Source organism: Caloenas nicobarica, chromosome 8 (assembly GCF_036013445.1).
Source record: "Caloenas nicobarica isolate bCalNic1 chromosome 8, bCalNic1.hap1, whole genome shotgun sequence".
In the NCBI taxonomy this organism is placed as follows: domain Eukaryota; kingdom Metazoa; phylum Chordata; class Aves; order Columbiformes; family Columbidae; genus Caloenas; species Caloenas nicobarica.
The window spans coordinates 25,563,576-25,586,256 of NC_088252.1; the positions used below are offsets into that span (position 1 = coordinate 25,563,576).

At 36.7% G+C, this 22,681-nt stretch overlaps 1 protein-coding gene across 1 annotated transcript; it reads left to right on the top strand.

Annotated features, from left to right (window-relative positions):
* Positions 1-1,199: 1,199 nt before the first annotated feature.
* ZBBX (zinc finger B-box domain containing) lies at positions 1,200-21,590 on the top strand. Its single transcript, XM_065640457.1, has 19 exons — positions 1,200-1,267; positions 1,865-1,978; positions 3,658-3,751; positions 5,957-6,005; positions 6,148-6,257; positions 7,384-7,386; positions 10,491-10,658; positions 11,082-11,256; positions 12,163-12,286; positions 12,818-12,942; positions 13,092-13,195; positions 13,514-13,620; positions 14,513-14,541; positions 15,952-16,199; positions 17,038-17,203; positions 17,734-17,889; positions 18,858-19,091; positions 20,453-20,588; positions 21,515-21,590. The coding sequence occupies exons 1-19, from the start codon at positions 1,200-1,202 to the stop codon at positions 21,588-21,590; spliced, it is 2,286 nt and encodes a 761-aa protein (XP_065496529.1).
* The last annotated feature ends 1,091 nt before the right edge of the window (positions 21,591-22,681 follow it).

Genomic DNA, 22,681 nt, shown 5'->3' on the forward strand with positions numbered 1-22,681 from the left:
TAGAATATTCTTTTATCTTAGAATGTGATAAAAGAATAATTGTTTTGAAATGATAGGAAAGAATGGAGTGCTTGGTTTTTCCAGCACAGTAAGAAACATGTTTTGTGTGCACATCTGACGTTTCTGTCAGCACCGAAATGTCATTGTGTTTAGGCTCTGTGGCACCAGATGTTTTAACTATTTGTATTGTGCTATGTTGTGTTTTGCCTCGTGGGTAGTGTTATTTGGAAGCATTTTAACTGTATTAATGGTCACTTTCAGGTTTATGTGCGAACAGGCAGCTGAGCTTTTGCTCTTAAGCTGTTACACATTTGACGTGTTTCAAATATAATACTAAGCCTCTCCGCGTAATTTCAGTCAGGTCCTGCTTTCAGCTGGGATCTGATAGCCAACTGTTGAAGAACAGTTGCCAAATGTCCCGTCAGCTCTAAGTCTCTGGACTATAAAGTTTTTTTTTTCCCTTTTCCATATGCATCCCAGCAGCACAAGTAAATGTTCAGCTTTGGCACTGTGCTTGAAATCCGGTGTTGGCATGTTTCTTCCAGCAGCCTGCTTAGGTTGGACTAACTACGCTGCAAACATTCTAGCACAGGGAGACTATGGATGTTAAGCTTCAGTTTTGGCTCTGTGCTGTATGAACTTGCTTGTTGGAAGAGTATTTTACAACCCGGGGAGGGAGGAAAAAAAGTCTTTAAAATACCACTCTCTTGAAGTTTTGAGAGTAGGGAATGACTCTGCAAGTTATCGTATCCTTTTATATCAATTTGTGTATGACAGAAGACATTTATCTTTCCTCATGAATTGAGATGGTTTGACTCAATAGCCACTGATAAAATTTTCTTGTCCTCTGTGCTTTCTATAGGTCTGGTTCAAGAAAGCTGTGTTTTATTTAATATTGCACTGGTTTCATTGAACTTCAGGGAATTGCACAAATGAAACAGACAACCCTGGTATCATAAATGTAATAAAAAGTTTTTATTTCAGTTAAATGTAATTTAGAGTTGCCCTAGGATTTGATTGGCACTTCATATAAACAAGTTCTGCAGTCCATTTCTTTCCTCTATATGCTAATATTTTTGATTTGTAACAAGTTTTTACTGTTTTAATTTCAATCAAATTCTCATTTCAACAGGTTGCTAACTGTAGATCATTGAAATTCTTTTTTTTTTTTTTTTTTTAAAGAGATTATACTGGGAATCATGAACATTAATGATTTTGTAATACTCTCAGGCTCAAAAACTGGAACCTCAGTGAGATTAAAAGCAAAGTAAGTGCATTTAACCTGATTGTGACAGAGATGTATTTTCTTCATTTTTAGTAAGTTATAATGCAACATTAAGTAGACGAACTTATTTGTGTAAGAGCAAGAAGAATCATGATGAGTTTCTTTTCTTGTATTTTCCCTATAGTTTTATCCTTAAGCCTTTCCTTTCTTAGGCTTTAATCTATTTTCTGAGCAAGTTATAGGTTCTATAATGCTGTATATCTAACATATATATTTTGTAAACAAACAATAGTAGAGGATTCACTGGCATAGTTTAATATAATTAAGCAACAAACCTTTCTGAAAACAGGCAGAACTGTATCCGTTTTATGTCGGCCACTCTGAAGCTTATATTGGAGTAGCCAGAGCACTGTCACTGTATCCACCTGTAATGAGATATTCTTGGGTCCAAGGGGTTTGCTCTTGACCTGCCCTAAATTTTCCAGAACTGTTTTCAGTCTTGCTGGGAGACAGAAGAGTGATGTGCCTTTAATGACAAATCTTTCAACTTTTTTTTTCCTGCTGCTTTAAACTTCTTCAGGTGTCTCACTGTCTTTCATATAATTTCTAATGGATGTTTGACTACTTTAACTTTGCCAGAACTGTCAGAGAATTGCAGTTGGAGAAGGAGCAGTTAGAAACAGAAAACAGAGAGATGGAGAAGAAGTTGCGGCAACTACAGTCAAATATGAGCAGAGAAAAAGAAGAGAGAAAGTAGGTTAAATTTCTATTTCAAAAAAAGGAATGCAATGAGAGGCTCCCTTCTCACCTCCCTGTGCCACAGATGGGATCTCCTGCTAAGTCTGGAATTCACAAAAGTGTTCAGTCTCCTCTCTCTGATATTTCTTCCCAATGATAAACTTGCTACCCTATGACTCTTATCTTTAAACTCGTGTGGAATTTTGATTTTTTTTTTTCTTTTTTAAGAAGTAACCCAACAAATCCTTCAGCAGCAGAGATCCCTTTTCCTCATTTATTCCTTCTTTTCCCTTTTCCCCTGTCTGATTGGATTTATCACCTTAGTTTTAAAGCAGGAGACAGAAAGTAGTTTCTCTTGCACTATTTCAGTCTGATTTTCGACATTTCTAAAGAGGATGTTGTTCCTAATATTGCTTTGATCCTGTTTTGCATGCATCTGTGTAGCTTCTCGGGCTTTTTCTGTATGATGGCTTGTAAAGAAAGCATAATGTAATGAACCAAGTGCTGGGGTGGATGTGTCAATCTCAGCTCACTCTGGACGTTAGCAAATCTCTGCAACATCTGCTGCCATTTCTTTGTGCTTCTGCTTGACTCATTTTGTCACTGGAGATACAAGTGCCTTGGATACTGTGGTGCCTTAGTCCTCGTGATGCTGAGGGCCTGCTGCTTGCGGCTCTGTCAACTTTTGCTTGAGCTGTTGAGGTAGCATTTTCCAGCACTTTTTTCCCCATATTGTTCTCACGGAAGTGTTTTTGTATTGTTCTCGTGGCCTTGTACCTGCAAGCCCTGATAGTGTTGTTAAACTGAATTCAAATAACAGTAATCATTGGCATTTGCACCGTTGGTGGGAAGATCATCCTTCCCGCCGCCCCCCATACATGTTTTCCTTACCCCTTGTTTTGTTTGCTTTAGTTTATTTTGCTCTATGTTTGGTTTTCTGTAGACCAGTCATTTGAATACTTGATAAATATTATGTGATAGTGTATTATGCAGTGTGCTAAAGCTGAAAATCACTGTTTAATCTCCCTTAGTCTTCAATTCTTTCCCACTATCTACTGTGTTTGTCATAGTAGTCAATATCTAAACTGATATTCACGGAAATATTAATTGTAGGTATGTCTTCCTAGCTTATTAAAATATGTTACATTGATATTCACTGAAACATTAATTGTAGATATGTGTTCCTGGCTTATGAAAATATGCTACATTTTAGCTGTGCTAAATGAATGTCCTAGAGCAGGGGTGTCAAACTCGTTTTCACCAGGGCCACATCCAACTCACAGTTGCCTTCAAAGGCCCGAATGTAATTTTAGGACTGTAGGAGTAGTTGCAGTAAACTAGAGTAAATCAGGACAATGAAGATTTATCTGAAGTGTACTTCTGTTACATTTTTATTCTTCCAAAACCAACCTTAAAGAATTGATGGGTTTTTCTTATGGTTAAAAACTGAGACCAATTTGACAGTCTAAACACAAGTACTTTCTTATACATTCGATGGTTTTACTACTAGTAAAGTAGATGTGAAGCAGGTTTCAATGAAAGGGAGTTGTTTGTGTTTTGTGGAATCGATGATCCTATAGACAAATATTTTATTTTTTGATGCGCTGTTCTTATTTGAAAACCTGAAGGAAAACCTTTATGCTGCCCTTGCTTACAAAATACATAATTTGTACGTTCTTGCTCTTGGTTTGTAGGAAATCAAGTTCTTATCGTTGGAAATCTGGACAGGCAGGACCGATGACCATCCAAGCCCGAGTTTTTTCACAAAGCAAAGAAAACAATAATAAGGTAGTAAACTATCAGTATATTTGCAGGTAAATCTATTTAAAACAAGATTTAGAACATTTATGCTGCAGAACATGGGAATTTTATATACTCTAAAAATGTTAAGCACCTTCTGAGTAAAATTTCTGATTGTTTATTTTCCCATGCTAAAGTTAAGTTTCACTTTGAGCTGGAGGAACATCAAGTTCTCGTTGGTGATCTGGTTTTGTTTATTTGTTTGTTTGTTTTTTAATTGCCATAGATAGCAAATTACTGTTTACTCTACAGATTTAATATTGTAGGAGTCTAATTCAATAGTGCTGGAAGCCATCGGGAGCCTGTCTTTAGAATTAATTAGGCCTTGTCTAATGTCCATTATGAAACTGAAATACAAGGCTTCACATGAAGTTTTGAGTAAAGTTCTTTATCTTCATAGATAAAAGCTATGAGAAAGGCATATCACTTTAAAAATACTACAGTTAAAGTTGTTTGGTTTTTTTCTTTTAACTCAGTCACTGCACAATGGCATCTGCATTCACAGTAGAACTCTATCTTTTTTTTCCTCCACTTCTGCATGTCCTATAATCTCTCTTATGATGTTTTTGAATTTTTTTCAGTAAGTACAGAAGGAGACTGAAAACCCAGCTTGCTACTTGGCCCAGAGTAGCTGGAAAAGTCCTACATTTGTCCCCTGAGGACTGATGCTAGTTGGTCAAGTGTGGGTTAAGCACATTTTTGAAGCATCTTCTTGGACAAGGGTGGGGCTCAGCCCATTCTCTTGGACTGAGACCGAATGTTTCTGAGGGTTTTAAAATGTGGATTAGGTTTATCAGTTGACTTTTGTTCTATGACGTCTTTGCTCAGACTTAAAAGGAGGGGCGTAGAACTTTCCTGCTAGGTCATTAAAAATTTGTGTTCCTTTTAATATGTGCACAATGGAGTATTTTCTCCTTATTTCCTTTTTGGAAATGACTAGGGCAATTTTTCTCAACCTCAAAAAATATTAAGGATAAGGCAGATGTATGGAAATGGTAAAAATTGGTCAAATTTTTAAGTAGCTGAAGACTGGACCTTGTAGGAAGTGTTATCACTTACAACTGTAATAAACTAGTCTTAATATTTCATTCTCTGGTGAAATAAATTCTTCATTTTAGTAGCTTAGGCTCTTGTCCTTGAGGCTTTATACATCATGGAAGCACACATTAGATGTATCCGTCATCAAATAACGTTCACAAGTGCTGTTAAAATACCAATTGTGATAATGGAGCTTATGTTCTTCTTCCGTGAATTAGTAAGAAAAATCTGTAGGGGATGCCCAAATCCAAACTAACTCAACTTAGAGATACTTTCTCTTTCCCTTGGTAGACACTGATGTGTCTGTAGAAGCATGCAAATTGGACTGAGTGGGCCGTAAAAAGAGAGTTGTGATTTTTTTTTTTTTTTTTTTTTTCTTTTTCTGGAAGCCACGCCACGTATGCTATATTGAAATGAGAGTTGTTAATTGAGACCACTTGGAACTGGCTGAAATATAGAAGTCTGAAGGGAAAAACAGACAATGCTAACTTGAGACTAAGCCGTCACAGTTGCTATTTGAAGTCTTTTGAAGCAGCAGCCATTTGGTGTGAAGGTCTTCTCAGCTAACACACCCAATTTCAATAAAATTTTCTATTTGCCTTTAAGTAGAAGAGACGATCAGAATGAAAAGGTTTTTTTAACCCACCTCTTTCTCTTTCCCCCTTCTCTGAGACAAGTAACTCAGAGATGTTACTACTTCAAAGACTTCAGATTTCAGCTGTGATGGCGAAGCAGAAGATGCATGGGGCAGAATTTTTCGAAAAGGCAAAATTGAAATGCCAGGTTGTATATGCAGGAGACTTCACAGGTTGACATTTGAGCTGAAGTCGCTGTAGTAAGTTCTGCAGGTCTGTGCTTGTGCGAAACACTCGCTACGTAGCAATAATACTTGGCTGGGCAAACAGGGACAATGTCGTTTCATGAATGGGAAGGGAAACTGGTCACAGGCATAACCGTTGTCCTGAGCCATATGTGGGGTTTTCTCTTTAAATACGTGCTTAGCTATTTTCCTAGTAATGGTAACATTTCAATTCTATAAAAGTTATGCTTTTATTCATTATAGCACCTTAGTGTTTGTTTTGGTTTTTTTTTTTAATACTTATACTCCAGTACCATAGTGTTTATATATGCATATATAAATATTCTTCCATGTAGATTTCTTCAGGAAAGGTGAAGTTGCAAATACTCAAAGAACAGATTCAAGGTAAATACATATTTGTTAACTAAATAAAAACTTGCAAATTTCTGGCAGAGTATCTGCTTCTTGGCAATTGCTGCAATTAAGCATTAAAGAAATCGGAGACTGGAGTACTGGGTGTGTTTGTGTCTTTTTTCTTTTTTTCCAGAGCCAATGAAAGAATCGTTTAGGCGTGAAATGGCAAATGCTGTAGCTCATGAAAAATCCAAAGGGAAGGAGACAGTGTGTGGACTCCATGAAATTAAGAGTACACTGCTGGTAAGTAAATAGTTTAAAAATTACTCTGTAGCAACAGACTATAATGCGTATGTGAAGTAACTTTGTAGCAGTATCTGGATGTACATATATTATCTAGTATAATGTTGTAAAATGAATTACCTTGGGTTTATCCAGGCTGTAAGCTATGTGTGGTCTGCACAGACAAACCCTCTAACCCAGAATTCACCTCCATACTCCTTCATGAAGAGACCTATATGTGTAAATACATATGTGCATGCCTAAAACACAGATGCAAGTCTAAATGTAATGTAAGCTTTCTGTACATGAGCTTTTCTGTACAATGCAGATGTGTGTGGTAGCCTATGGACATGGTTGTATGAGCTGTCTCTGCCCCTTCCGTAAAAAGGAATAATTTTGATGGCAGTATTGCTATTTTGAGATAATGAAGTCAAGGAGCTCCTTTGAACTTTCAGCTTTAGTTTTCTGGTGAATTGAAGTTTTTTAGTACTTTATTTTTGCAGTTTTTCTGCTGGGAAAAATAAGACTTCTCTAAGATGGTCAGCTTAAGGTGCCATATCAACTATTAGATGTGCAATAACTTAAAAGGAGGAAAAATACTTAAATATTTGAGACTAATTTTATCCTACCTTACTTAAATATCTTGTCTTTCTAGAACTGAAATGATAATAATAGTTTTTCTTGTCTGTTTCCCAAAATATATTAATGATAGCCACTTTAATTCTAGGATTTCTGTCTGTGATAACTTAGTGCACATAAGGTAAAGGGAGGTTTTATGTGCTGACCTCCTTGAATTGCAAGGAAACAGATTAAATTATTGTGTTATCAGAACTGTTATCAGTTCTTTAACGAGCAGTTTCGTTAAGCTGTATTTTTATTAATTTGCCCAGCATGTGACTGAAGAAGACTGATCTTTTCCTTAAGAACACCACCATGTGATTAAAATAAGATGTATGATTGCAGGCAAATAGGGCAAAATTGAGTGGTGTGCGAATATCTGGTAATTTTAAATACTTTGATAAGCATCAGGGCACATTCTTAATTCTGGCTGCTTTCTGAGCTGGTGCTGCCTGCCTGGGGTAGAGTGGGAATTAGTATTATCAAGTATGAGGCGATTTACATTTAATAAAGAGATTTTGCCTTTTAGCAGGTATAACTAGTGCTCCATTAGCGCTCACCTGAGCGTTAATGTCCTGTCAGCTGAACATCCCCAGCAGCACAAGGGGGTTTTTCCTTCCCGCGGGTTATTTTTTGTGCTGTCCGCTGCGAATCTCTGTCTGTGTATGAGCCGGTACCGAGTTCTGCCGCAGCTGCCGTGGCCAAAACGTTAAGAACTCGGTGTAACCGGCTGAGCAGCAGCCGCAGGGCACCCCTGGCAGCGTTCGGGGTCCCCCCTCGGGGGTGGGGTGTGTGTGTGGAAGGTGACGGGCGGGAGCCGGCGGGGGCTGCTGGGCCGGGGCGCGCCGCCAGGAGGCGCTGTGAGCCCGCGGGATGGACTCGCAGACTCCCAGGGTGGAAGGGACCAGGAGGATCATCTGGTCCAACATTTCTTGGCGAAAGCCCACTCTAGACAAGCTGGCCCAGCACTCTGTCCTGCTAAATCTTGAAAGTGTCCGATGTTGGGGAATCTGCCACTTCGCTGGGGAGATTATTGTGGTGGCTGATTGTTCTTGTTGTGAACAATTTCCCTCTTGTGTCCGATCGGAATCTCCCCAGGAGTAACTTGTACCCATTGCCCCTCGTCTTTTCCATGGGACTCCTTGTAAAAAGGGAGTCACCATCTGCTTTGTAGCCACCCTTTAAATACTGGAACATAGTGCTGAGATCTCCCCTAAGCCGCTTTTCTCAAGGCTGAACCAGCCCAGTTCTCTCAGCCGTTACTCACATGGTCCTCCTAGGTCATGAACAGCACTTGTAAGATCAGGATAACGCTGGTGGATGGCAAAGCATCATTTTAACACTGCTTACATTACAAAGGGATTACTTTCACACTGCATATGTGACGTTCATATTCAGTAGAAAGTTTTTCAGCTAAAAAAGAAAAAAAAAAAAAGAGTTCCATAGAAGCAAATAGCATAGCTGTTTTATTGTAATACTTATTGGAAAAAAAATAATCATGCCGTCTTGTGCCTTGCTGGATTTTATAGTTATGCACTCTTCATGGAAAATTGAGTTGAATCGAAACAATTGTAGTGTTACTTGGTTGGAAATATGTAACAAATTGATGGATCGGGAGATGTTTGCACAGGTTCTTTGAAATATTGTTATTGGTATTTTGTTTGAGACTTTTCCAAATTGTTGGATGTTGAGCATTTAAAAAATTGTAAATACTAAGAATGGCCAGAGGTGTTTGTTCGTTCATGAAGCACAATTATATACCTTTGTGAGTAAATTTACCAGTCCATGTTAATTGCAACTTAAGTATACGGAATCTTGGAACTCTGAATTCCTACTTATAATTATGTCCGTTCTGTCAGGTGCCACTTTGAGTGTTCCTGATGCTTTCATACTTGGATTCTACTGACAAAGGAATAAACTGTGATGAAAGTAAAATGTTATACCGCGCAGTGGAGACTTAAGTTGTGTGTAGTTTTATTATTCAGCACAGTAATATCCAGTTTCTAACATATAACTTTATGTTGCATATCTGTTATGAAACAATAAAAAATTTATAATTTTATAATTAGAGTAGTAAAGATTCCTGCTAGAATTATTGTGTAGCGCTTAACTGGAACAAACTTACGCTTCTCATGTGTGGGTATCATTGGATATGTCATTCTGTTATCCTGCTAAATTTGTTTGATTACCTCATTCTTTCTTTGCAGAGGTATAATCCTTTTAGAACTGCAGTAAATTGTCAAAGCTATTGCCCTGATAAATACATCCTTGTCAAAATGATCCTTGTTTATAGTATGTTAGTAGAAAGATCACATCATTTGATGGAAAAACTTCAGGTGAGAGTTTAAGGTATTTACAGAAGGGTACACCATCCTGTGAGTAACGAAAAGCAGCAATAAATAATCTTTTGGGGATCATGTACTATCCTGAGTTATTCAGTGGATATAAAAGTTTTTTTCCATGAGCCGTTTTGTGTGGATAGAAAAATATTTCACCAAACACATCTAAATGCAGGCTGTAGGATTTTTTTCTTCTTTAATGTGCTGTAACAGACCTTTTAAACCTAGAACTGAAAACTGGGTGGTAGCAATGTTAAGATAACAGTAGTAAATCTTGACATTTGTAATGCCTTTTTTTTTTTTTAGATAAATGTATTTTGTTTTTTAAAGGGATAAGCCAATTAGCTCATTTTTGTTGCTAAACAAACTGGATTGAGATGTTGAAAGTTTATTGTGGGGACTAAAGGCCAGACAGCAGTTTGTTGGAACAATATAAGGATTTAAACAGAGAATCACAGAGTTCTGTCATCACTCCATCTGCATCAGGAGACTTCCACCTTAAGCTGTCTGGATACCCCCCAAGAAATCACAGAGGGAAATTCCCCTCTATAAGTGGTATATGTGCTTCTGTGGTGTCCGCGTGTGTTAACAACATGTTGGTGAAGTTGGGGAAAAGAATTGCTGTCAGTTATGTATGATCATGGACTGTAGACAAAGGATCTTGAATTCTGGTCTTTCTCTGTGAGTAGGGAGGGATTGAAGAGAAAGAATGAACATAAAATATTTTTTGCTTTTATTTAATAATCATTCAAGAGTTGACAATCAAAACCTTCATATTACATTTTCACAGTACTTTTCTTTGTTTTAATGGAGGTTGCAAGTCAGTCCCAGTGTGAGTAAAACTGTTATTCTCCTTCTGTAGCTGTTTTCAGCCAAACTCATCTAGTTCTTTATAGTATGGACTGTCCTGGACTATTTTTTGTGTGTGAATGGGTATTCCAGTTAGTTCCTCAAACAAACCTTTTCCTCTCGTTGACCTCTACAGTTGTGCTTCTGCTACTGAACAGCTTCAGTAAGCGGAACTTCATTAATAAAATACATAGCTCATAAATTTGTCTAGATGATGTGTGCTGCCTAAAACACCTCACTTAATCTGTCCTGTGTAGTACCTAATGGAATATTCAGGTTATTGATTTTTTGCTCGCACTTTTGGACTGCTGATTATTGAAATGATTAGGTGCTTATGTCACCATCACTCTCCGATATGTGGTTACCTACCTGCTTTTAATATGCTGTTTGGTGGAATGTTTGAGTATATTTATAATAAATTAATGGTTTCATAATGTTTCATTAACAGACAGAAGCTGATACATGTGTTGGAAAATTGGAAGCTGCTGATGACTTCATCAAGGAAGTGAATCTGAATGAACCGAAAGTTAATCATGAGCAGACGAAAGTAAATAGCAAGCATCAGGTCACATCAGACAAGTTTTCATCTCTGCCAGTGTCAGTAGCTGGTGCTGAGGTAGTTTACAGTTTGGGGGCAAAAAATAAATTATTTTTATTGTTCAGGACATCTTAGGCGGAGTGGCCTTAGGTGCCAAGTGAGGGATCTGTCGACATAACATCCACCCTATACATAGGATGTGGGCTATCCATGGCTGCTGCTTTCTGTCTACTAAAAACATTTGTTAGATTTTGTGCGTGTGCTTATACAAACTCTTTTTGTTTTTCTTCTTTTGCTCTTGCCTGAACATCGCAATTTACTTGTGAGCAAGACCGCATAAAAATGGAGCGATCTCCATTACCAGGGTAACTAGACTAGGCCCAGAAAACAGGGTCCTGTGTTTCCGTAGCTGAGACTAAAAATGTTGTTGCTGTTGCATGTAACTGGGGAGAGGATCGTTATCAGAAGTGCTGTATTAATTATGTTGTGGAACCGATTTAGGAACAGTCCTCAGAATCAACCTGTGCAGGCCTTGAAAATGAGGACAAAGGATTATTACTAAGTGGTACATTTAATGAGGAGGAATCTGCAAAGTCTTTTCAGGAAGCTTTGATTCAGTGGAGAAAAAGTAATTGCGATCACAGAGGAGAACTGTGTACCAGTCAGGTGCTATCAGGTATGATTTTTTTCTATTTTAACTGCATTTTAAAAACATTGGGAGTCATTATGTTGAGTTAACAGAGTTTTGATTAGTGAAAATAGATGTTCTATTAGAATAGTAAATGAAATTTTTCTCTTTCTTTATAAATGAACAGCAATCTCTGAAAATTTTTTAATAACCTAGAGATTATTGTTTTATCCCAATCCTTGTAACAAATTGTGATCTTGGACAGATGGTTTAGCTTATCTCCCTGTACTTTTCTGTGGCATTGTTTCTCACATCAGACTTGCCTATGAACAGTAATGCCAAAGCATAAAGTCACAGTGAGGAATGTGCATGGCTCAGGATTTTGTATGTTCTATCAAAGTACATTTTCTGCTTGCCTTCCACAGGCTCTTAATATTTCTTAGTCCCAGTGAAAAGATGCAATCAGTTGAAGTATGCGTGGAAAAATATGAAAAAAAAATCTTGTCTGACTGGATGTTTGCAAACTAATCTCTTTCTTCTAGTCTGTGGATGGTGTTCATTCTTTGTGTATTTTTGTACAAAAACTATTATACTGATTTTTTTTTTTTTTTTTTTTTTTTTTTTTTTTTTTTTTTGTCCCCCCCCCTCCTTTTTTTATTACCCTGTCAAATGCTGGGATTCTGATCTGTGGGGTTATGGATTACTCCTCACCTCCATTCCCTTCACTGTGGTAATCTTCCTTTACATGAGAAGCTGTAATAAATGAGGTTTTACTGCTTACCCTCACTGCTGACTCTGTCGTGTAAATATAATGCTGCTGGCCATTTAGATTTTGGAATTATGCAAAGACTTATCTAGCCATAGACTACTAATGTGACATTCATGAAAATAATGTCGTTAAATAGCTAGTTTATAAATCTGAATAGCTGTATAAATTTATTTTAATAATTCTAGTAGAATCTGTGGGAATTTGTGAGGTACAGACCAATCTTCCTGTTAAGAAGGAACCTCTCCAAATTGAATTCAAGGAGGACGGCCTGAGCTACATGGAGAAACTTTTACTTAAGAAATACAGAAGGTATTGTTGAAGTTGCTGTTACTAGTGAAAAAAATCAGAACTACTTGATAGCATTAACAAAAATTCCATCAAAACTTTTAAAATATTAGATATATTATCAAGAGTTAAGGTGACTGTATAGAGTGCTTTATTTTAATACAATAACCATTATAACCAGGCTTGATGACTTAATATTTCATAATTACTGCAGAGGGTGTATTTGGAAGACTTCTCTTTGCTATCACTGTTGGAGTATTTGAAGACTGGTAATGATACTTGACTGCTTGATTTTCGGGCATTTGCTACGGGAGTTTTATACAGAAAAGGAAGTACGATCTTCAGGATACTGTTCTAAACATTAGAGAGTTGGATTTTCAGTCCCTGAGGGGCAAGGCCATGTCAATGAAATTAAGACGAGTTGCTGCTTTTCAGAGCAGTTAATACTGCGTGGGGTTTTTTGGTTGTCGTTCGGTTTTGCTTGTTTTTGTTAATGACTGTAATATATATAAAAAAGATGATTTTTTTAAAGACTGGTTTCTCTTCCTTTTTTAGAATGCCGGTTGATCAAATTTCTGGTAGTTGTGTTAAAGGTTCAAGGCCTCTGCAAACAGGGAGTGTACATCAGGCTGTGACTGGAGAAGGAGGAGAAGGAGATGATGATATTGATGATTTAACAGGTATAATAGATTTCTGTTTATTGAATCTAACTATTAAATACTTTTGCTTCGGATTGTTGTTACTTCATAATAAATAAAAAATTTGCGTTTGTGTAAGTGAATCTTGAACAGGAAACAATGAAATGCATCAAATTAACTATATTTTGTAGTTGAAGAGGTGAAGAGGTATTGGACATCTGTCTTTAGAGAGGAAGTAGCTGACACTATTTCTGAAAATGCAGAGTCCTCTTTGAAAATTGAATTCCTTCATGATGTAAGTATGGAATAAATGACTTAATGAATCTTCGCGGGGATCCTAAATTATTTGTTTAAATGTTGATTCATCAAATATTTAAAATAGCAACAACTATGTAATTTCTAAGTTTAAAAAATGGTGCTTTTTTTTTTTTTTTCTTTTCCATACAAGTGTGGAAAATTTAGCTTTCCAAAGTTTCCCTGTATTTTTTTTCCTGTTGAGTCCAGGGACCCTTACTATACAGAAATTACACACTTTTAGTTACTTGAGTTAATGTTATTTGGAATTTTAATCTGTTACTGAATATGTTTTTTCTTAATTTTGTTCTTTAATTAGTCTTATGGGAAGCACTTGGAAGAATCATCTGACTTGTTGGTGATGGAAGCCTGGGGTGTGGGAATGAATAAGCAAGTAAAAGCTGAACCACCAAAGCAGTGTGGAAGGTATCAGAAATGCAGAGATTAAATGGAAGAGAAAAGGGAATAATCCTATCTTCTGACTTAGTTACATTCCTAAATAACAGGCGCTTTTACTTGCAGACAGTCATACTTCATATGAGTGGGGAGAATCCTTGATTGTAAATTGCAAATTGCTTTAAGGCATGGTTAAGATAGACATCTTCTCGTCCTTGGTGCAAGATATAGACTACGTCAGTGTCATCACAGTTACTGCTTTCACTTCCTTTGCGTTTTTTTCTGAGATCCTGTCTGTGATTGCTGGTTTTGTGCTTGAAAGTTTTGCAGGTCATTCGAAGAAGAGGTTAGCAGTTAACGCGTATATGACACGTTTGCCATTAAAGTTAGTGAATAGTAAGTTCGTGTCTTTGACTTTGTCAGTGAGCCACCAAGTGTATTCATTGCCTGTAACTAGAGAGACATCACATTGAAATTTCTTTATTTCGTTTGCTTGATCACTCCAATGTTAAGCCATTTATTTAGATGTTTATGTCCTGAATTCCCGGTAGAATTTTTCATTTGTATGTTGTTATCTCAGTAGGAGCAGGGACTAGCATGCAGAGAAGTCTGTAGTTGGTCAGTGTTTTGTACTTTTCAGATACTCCATCTTGTAATTCCAGGCAAAACTAAGAGTCCTAATAATACAGTTGCAATTCTTGTGATCTCCTAAAATTTATTTGATTACATGTGATCTGTTTTGTTATGTTTTGTTCTTCTGCTCTTTGCTCCCTCTGTTTCAAAGTGGTTCAGCAGCTGCAGATCAGAATGACACAGTGCAAGGCTGTTTGCAAAGAGAAACTGTAGGCCTAATGAAAAAGTCATCTTGTCATTTACTGTCGACAGCTGACACTCTGTGCTTTTTATGTCTTCCTTTTGACAGAAATCCTGTTTCTTCTAAAGTTTCTCAAGGTAAATTTTGAAAGTTATTTGTACAATATATCTAAGTGTGTACAGTTTTGTCATTCTCATATAGGATGAAATAGTCAACTTCAATGATTGTCCAAAAAATATAATTAAATATTGTCGAATTATGTACCATTCCTTGAGCTATGCAGGTCCCTTGATCACAATTTAATGGTCTGCACAAGCTATTTTGAAATGATAGGCATCCACTGTGACAGCAGTCTCACAGTTTTGAGCTCATATTTGAGGGTGTGTCCACCCAAATATGAGTTGTATACTGAAAACAAACCCATTATAAAGCAGATGAAGTGGTCTTACAAATCTCTTAATTTGTCTTCATTGTAGTAATCTAAGGTATGGCACATGTCCTTTTTTTTTTTTTTTTGGTAGAAAAATGCTTTTATAGAGATAGGTTGAGAAATTGTATAAATGATTACCCTGTTGCATGTCAGTGAAATCACCATGAAAGTTTGACAGCTTTATTTTGTGGCACTCTTAAGGGGTCCCAAAAATCTTGCTCTGTGTCCTAAAACTATGTAAAATATGATAGGTTGAGAAATAGTATAAATGATTACCCTGTTGCATGTCAGTGAAATCACCATGAAAGTTTGACAGCTTTATTTTGTGGCACTCTTAAGGGGTCCCAAAAATCTTGCTCTGTGTCCTAAAACTATGTAAAATATATTGTCACTTTTAAATATTAAGAAATAAGTTAGAATGGAAGGGTACTTCATTTCTTATTCTTGCAAGTACCAAAAAATGGCTCCAGCACTTCAGGGCCTGGCACTCGTTCTTTTTATGTTTAGTTCAAGAAGCTGGTTATTTTAAGTTGTGAAATGTGAAAAAGCAAACAAGACCTGACTAATGAGGTGTGATTTATGTGCTGCTTTGGGCACAGGATAAAAAATAAAATGGCTGTGTCTTGTATAAACAAAGAAAAACAGCTCAAAGAATCATTCACAACATGGTAGTATGTATTTCAAGTCGTCGTACTACTTTTAAAGAAATTCTATGAAATTGCTACTATTGCAGTTCTTACGCTGGCTCTGGTTAGATTATAGCATTCTAAATGTAAAAAATGACATTAACATGAAGGAGTAGTTGGAAACATGTTAATATTATTATCAAGATCTAACATTTTCTTAGACAATAATGTACAGGAACATACACATGAGGTATGGAACTGGCACTACTACCTGGTAAGTCTAGTCCATGTATGTTGACATCTCTGGATATCGGGCAGGAAGCTGATGAAAGTTAACTGTTCTTATTTGTAATTTCATGGCTTAGGGGTAACTTCAGTGGAGGTTTTGTATTTTAAGTTTGTGAAGAAAATATAGTAGGCTTGCAGCTTATAATTGCTATTGATTTTTGTTAAAAAAAATTCTATTCTCATGGGGTTTTGTACTATTGTAGAAAAAATGGTTGCCTGCAGTCATCTTGAAAGAAATGCAGTGCAAAAGGAGAGTATTAAACTAAAGACTGAGAGAAGATCACTTAGCTCCTGCAAACTCCCTGAGAAGATCTCTAACCCTTCCAAACTAATGACCAACAAATCTCTTATTGAGACAAAACTGCAGAAAAACCATAAAGATTCACAAAAACCAGACAGCGTCTCCAACAGCCGGAGTTTGGTTTTGCCTGGAATTACAAAGTCTTCAGTGGTAAAATATTATATCTTTGATTGCTAAATAGATAAACTGTGTTGCTTAATCTGTTTTCCCGGTTTAGCATGAGGCAACCTGCTTTGTTCCTGAATCAGCTGAGAGATTGTGATAGTTGTATGGTTACTACGAAATATTCTACCACTTTTCCCCGTTCTTCTCCAGGCCCTCTCTCTGCCACCCAAAGCAATCAAGAGTATAGTTTTAATCAGAGGATCATCACTGCCTACCATATTTCATCTGTAGTGGATGAAGGCCTCTGTTCTTTCCAATTTGTATTGTCATTCCTCTCTTAATATTCCAAAAAAGCAAAAGAAAGAGCAGACTAGTCTCAGATAAAAAAAAAAAAAAAAGTTGTGCTGGGGGAGAAGGCAGCTCTTCCCATGTTAGTATCAAGGTCACTTCACCTCTCATTTGAAAGCCAAAAATTGTAGATACTCTTCTCTAACCTCAATTATTCAAATGTTCTTTTGCTGAATACAAAATTGAAAGAAAAAATCATGGGGGAGGTTGTGACATTAGATTTGCAGTCATTGTTAAACAGTATTGCTTTAGTTTATGTGCACAAAGTGAGAACAAAGAAAAACTGCTTTTCATGTCCACATGCAATCAGTGGAAGAATAAACTCAAACTCTGACAACGTTAGCAATGGAAGTTTGTAGGATTTCAAAGCATATATGGTGCGAAATGATCATCCTTACGAATAGCTATTACACCAGGCTATCAGAGTCTTTCCAAGTTTTATGAAATGAGCATTTGATCAATACAAACTTGCAAGGACAACTTATGAAGTTTCCTGTTTCTTTCCTGTTTCTAATATCTTTGTGTCTTATTCAAGTTACAGGATGTAGCCAAAAGACAGAAATCTGTTTCTACACAGTATTTGGGACTTGAAGGTTTCTTTATTGTAGGTGCAAATCCTAAACAAGTAATACCTGAAGCGTGTTCTTCACGCTGTGCTGCCTCTGGCCCTGTGGACAGTACTATCCCATTTTCAGGTAATGGCATATGAATAGAATCCTCAAACAATATACATGTTTATCACTGTTGCTGTAAGACATCCTTCTCTTCCTGTAAATTTGATCTAGCCTACTTTTAGAAGTCACTTTGGGGTAACAATCATGCCAACACACACAACCAGTGCTGTGGAAGGATAAAAAAAATAAGCTTACTGTTTAGAGGTAAATTATATCAGTATAATGCTATAGATTTACATGCTGCTTTATATCCCTTGAGAATTTGGTTCCAGCAGGAATTTCTGCTTTTCTTTGTGCATAATATACATCACCAAAAAATGCTTTTAATGGTGTATATGAAACAACATGTAAAATGATTGGTGAACGTGAATATTAATTTAATCAAGTGTATCACTTGAATTGAAGCTTGTTAGTGTGTTATATGATGCTTTTCCTACAGTGTCTGTAGAAAATTTGTTGCATGACTTCTTTAAGTCACACACAGCAAATATGGTAACAGTAAATGCATGTTAACACAAAACCTGCAAATAATTTTCTCTAATACTTTTTAATTTCAGGAGGCAGAAAGTGGGTCCCTGAAAGGAGCTCAAGTGAATATGCTGATGGCTCAGTAGTTCAAGATGTCTTAGAAAGTCAGTTGAACCAACCTTCATGTGGTTTGGAGACTCAAAATAGAATTTCTTCCCTGATGGGAGCATGGAGGTCGTACCCAGGTAAAGACAGAAACAGCTTGGAGGTCCTCCTTTAGCAGGTTAATCTTTCTTCTGTAAAAAGTAGAAGCTCTGTCTGTGGTGATTGTCTTGAATTTAAGTGATTTTTATATCTGCATCTATTTATTTGTATTTTGGGAAGAATGGCTTATATACATAGCATTGGTTTCATAAGAATGGGCTTTTGAGTTAAAAATGTTCTCTTTCCAGCTGTCACTACTAATTCTTCATATTGTTCTTAGTTTCTACCCCTGCCTTCTACCCCATTGCTCCCCTTTAGCTTGAATATTTAGATAATGAACTGTCTAGAACAAGATTATGTATTACTGTGTGTTTTGCAGCATCTAGTACAATATGGCTTTGATCTAATAAAACATTTCTCCATGATACTGTCTTATCGCATAAACTCTAAGAAACAAGGAAACAAGTAATGTTTACCTGTATCTGCACTTCTTCGTTACTTTTCTCAATTTCAGCTGTCTCCATCTCAAGGAACGTAGCTTACATGATTTCTCTCATCTTAAGCAACCAGCTTGGCATTTTAATTTGAAAACCACTATGTGCGGAAATTGAAACTGTCAATTTTGAATCCCATAAAAATATTTGAAAGTCTCTATATTTTATTTGTGTTGCCTTAAATTAAGAAAAAGACAGAATGAAAGTTTTGAGCTTTCTATAAGCGTTCTCAATTGCTTCTCTCTCGCAAAATACGTGCCGTCATACATAATATTTAAATCAAATATTTCTTTTTTTCTGAGAGATACCTCTGAAGTGTGAGGTGCTACTTCCCAATATAACTGTAAACTCTTTATTACCATTTATTAATTCACAGTCTTAAGCAAAATTAATAATCTATTAAGATAAATTAATAATTTTAACTACAATTAATATAATTAATGAGCTGAGATAAAATTCTGTTTATGTGTGAAATCTTGAATTACTAGCAGTTGCGGCCTTTTCTGTTATTTCAGGAAATGATTCTAGACCTTGGTCAACAAATATGCTACACCGCAAACTGACTGGAAATTGCGCAACAGAAACACAGCTAAGACCCAGGAGTTCACCTCCACGTGCGTTTAGAGTTGATCCAGAGGTACCAAAACACAAGTGCCTTGATGTAACCAAACATGATGAGTATCTTTGGGAATGTGTTGCTGAACAAGAAGCCCTTCTTGCTCTGGAAAAAGAATTACAAAGTTGTGCAGGCAAGTGGCAATACTGTTGTGGTGTTTTAATTTTTCCTCATGCTTACAAGTAACACCATGAAGCAAGTACCTATTTCATTTTCCTTCTCAGATCTGATTTTGATGCAAAAATGTACTAAACCATCTGATGATGTGTGTTGTGGTTGAACAGTGATTTATTTTAGTAGAAGCAAACTGTTCCATGCAACTTTTTAAAGTTGTTTATTTCCTGCATTTTTTGCAAAAATCTTCAGGATGTGCTAGGTATTAGTTCAGATCATAACTATCTTTTAAATAGGTATCCTTTCCTTGGATATTTAATAATGAACACCCCAGTGTTGTTATAAGTTAGATGCGATTTGACACAAGGGTAGCAAGAAGGGGAAGAGATGGACAGGAAATTTTATAAATCTATCCTGACAAGAACTATCCCTATTGTGACTTGATATTACCTCTCATTTGGGGTTTGACTCAATGCCTTTTCCTCTTTATTTTTTTGAACCGCTCTCCTTGTTTTTCAAAGGTGAGAGAGGTGGCAGGTGGCAAGGTCAGTTGTTTATGGTTGAACAGAATGAGCGAGTTCTAGTTTTGTTCTTTGAGTATAGGAAAAAAAAAATATTGGGATGCTTCTGTTCCCTCTTAGTGAGGAGACAGGTCAGGTGCATAAGACACACTGTGCACAATCAGCCCTGATGAGCTGCATCTTAGGCTGTAACGTGGTCCCTCCCTTCTGAGTTGCTGTGGTGCTTTAATATTGGCAGGTCCTGGCTATGGTGCATCTTCAGTACATAAAAGTAGTCTGGATTCTAGAGTGTTCTGTCTTTTTGCCTTAGGTTTTGCTGTGCTTTTTCACACAGCTCTTCTAAGGCTTCCAAATACCACATTTCAGGACAACTGTCCTTCCTTTTTTGATACATACTTATCAGAACATGTGTTTTTGGAAGAGTTGTTAATGCTTGTTGTTAATGCTCTTGTTAATGCTCGAAGAGTGAACATCCATGCTGAACATGACCAGAGGAGAGTAGGGAGGGGAATTACTGTCTAACTGTCCCATTTTTTCTCTCCCTTTTCTTTCCACTTTCTTGGAATACTTTTCACTTATTTATAAGTCCATAGCAGAGGTTTCATATTGTACTGGCATGAACATCTGAGAAGTAATCGAGGGAGTTTGTTTCTGATGATACAGGAACCATATTATTAAAAAAATCATAATTTATTTGAGGGCTCGTAGTGTCATCCTTCATCAGCTGGAGTTGTTTTGAGACTTTTACTGGCAAGTTTTTGTTGATACTGTGAAATTCTTTAAAATTTAGTGTTGATAAAGTATAGACAAAGTGTTTTCTTGTTTATATTTGTTTCTGAAATGGCCTAAAATATTTCAGCTCATGAAAAGCATTACGGCTTAACTTCTGAGGATGTAACCTCCGCCAGTAGACACTCAGAGAAGATATGTAGAAACACTACAGATTTCCATAAAAAACTTGAGCTAAAAGACCACAGCAAAGTTGGTACTCTCAGGTAAGCTGAACTTGCTGAGTATATTTTTATGATATTCTAAGGTGCTCAATATGCCAAACGTCTTTCCAGAGTTGAAATAAAACCAGTCTTGACTTTCTGATTGTACTCAACATGCTGATTACAAATGTCAGCACGATGACCTGTTTTGTATCTTGGTGTTCTAAGCCAGTGGTCTCACGCAGTGATATATCTTGTTGCTGAGACTCCAAACTACAAATTTTGGGCTTATGTTTTTCTAATGCTTTAGCTTTTGTCAATATACAGCATCAAGATTTATAAAGTAAAGTATGTCTAGTAGACATCATCTAAGTTCTTTGGTTTTAAGGTATATTTTGAGAGAGTTGTGAGCAGGTGAGCCAATAACATTTAACTCGCCATAGTGTGTGATACACCTGTTAGATTGCCTTGGAAACAAGGAAATTCCCCAAAGTTCTGTCTGTCATTGGTTTCTTACTATCATCTCGTAACTAGTCAGGGTCAGCGAAGCACCGTGAGGTTGATTACATGCTGTGTGAATATAGCTGATTCAGAGATGTGTGCTAAGTTATTTTTCATTTTGAATTTAATATTGAAATTTCAGGTGAGTAGAAAAGCAAACAATATTTGCAAATAGAGCAGATGGTAGAAATGAAACCCACTTTCCTCCCTTATCTGTTCTAAGATATGGGATTTCTCTATTAAGACACAGTAGTGGCAATGTGATTTACTTGCTACTTGTTTAAGAGGTGAAAATGTATGTGACAAAAAATGAGGGGAAAAAAGTGAATATAGTAGCTTGTAATATATGTATACTTGCAAAATATACAGCAAAAGCTATTTTCATGCCTTCTAGCTTTGTGTATGTGAACATATGTCACTAAGTCTTAAAGTGAAATAGCTTGAGGAATTTGAGCTGCTGAAAATCACTGTGGTGTATTTCTTTTAAGGGGCTGGGATGAAAGCCAAATGGAGGATGAGGAAGAAATTCTGGAGGATAAGCAACAGGTTCTTGCATTACAATGAGCACGCAAGGAACACAATTTTAATCTTTGCATATTGTATAAAACCAAGAAGCAGACAAAGAGGTGTCTTGAGTGCTGCTCAAGATGTTATTTATTAAGGATTATTTTGTAAAACTGTCAATAAAAATTCTTAAAAGTGCCTTGATTTTTGGCTTTTTTATTAGTATGAAGAAGTAATAGAATAAAAGAGAACTCGTCTTGTGCTGCTATTTTTTTAGGATTTTTTTGATTCCTTAATTTTTATTCTAAATAAGGTTCCTTCCCCTCACATTGAATTTTGTGTCTCCAAATGCAGTTTTACATCGCTGAGCTGAGAGGTAATGTGCAAGAGGGTATTAATGGGGTGTTCTTAAATTGGGGGTCTCCATATGGCTCAATTTAGATAGTGAGCTGCATAGTAGAAAGTGTGATAGGTATAGTATGCTTTACTCCTTATCATATATTTTACCACTAAGAGACTTTTCACCTTGCAGAATAGAAATGAACTGTTTTGCATAGTGTGTTTTACTTCAGCTGCACTCTTTTCTTCTTAATTTCAGCAGGTAGCATATATTAGCAGTAAATTTGGCTCCCTCCGCTCAGCATCGATGGGAAGTCACTTCTTTTTCTGCCCTGAATGACTTCAACATTTCCAATATGCCAGCTTGGAGCGATCGGTGTCCAGCTTGCCCAATTCAGCTATGCTGGAGGTTGCTGTCTTGCAAGCCTTCTAAGATTAAGAAAAAGAAAGGGAAATAGAGTTAAAAGATGATCTTGGGTGGTTTTGATTTCACCAAACCATTTTAATTTCTCTATCTGATCGTGACAAGGCCTGAACTCTGCTTTTGAACGTGCTGCCTCTGTGTGGTATAAAAGGGTTTCTTTCTGTGGAGGTGGCAGGAAGCTACAGATTTGAAATGGTCCAACTGGTGTCTTTTGGTAACATCTTTAGGATTCTCAGACACAGCAGTATGCGTCTACCTTCTTAAGAAGTTGTTTTCCTTCATTGTGTTCTGTTTGAATGTGGTGGACGCTTTTTTCCCCCATAAAGACATCTTAAGAGCTTTTATTTTTTTTTTCCTCCCAATTTTTTCCCCATAATTTTGATCAAAA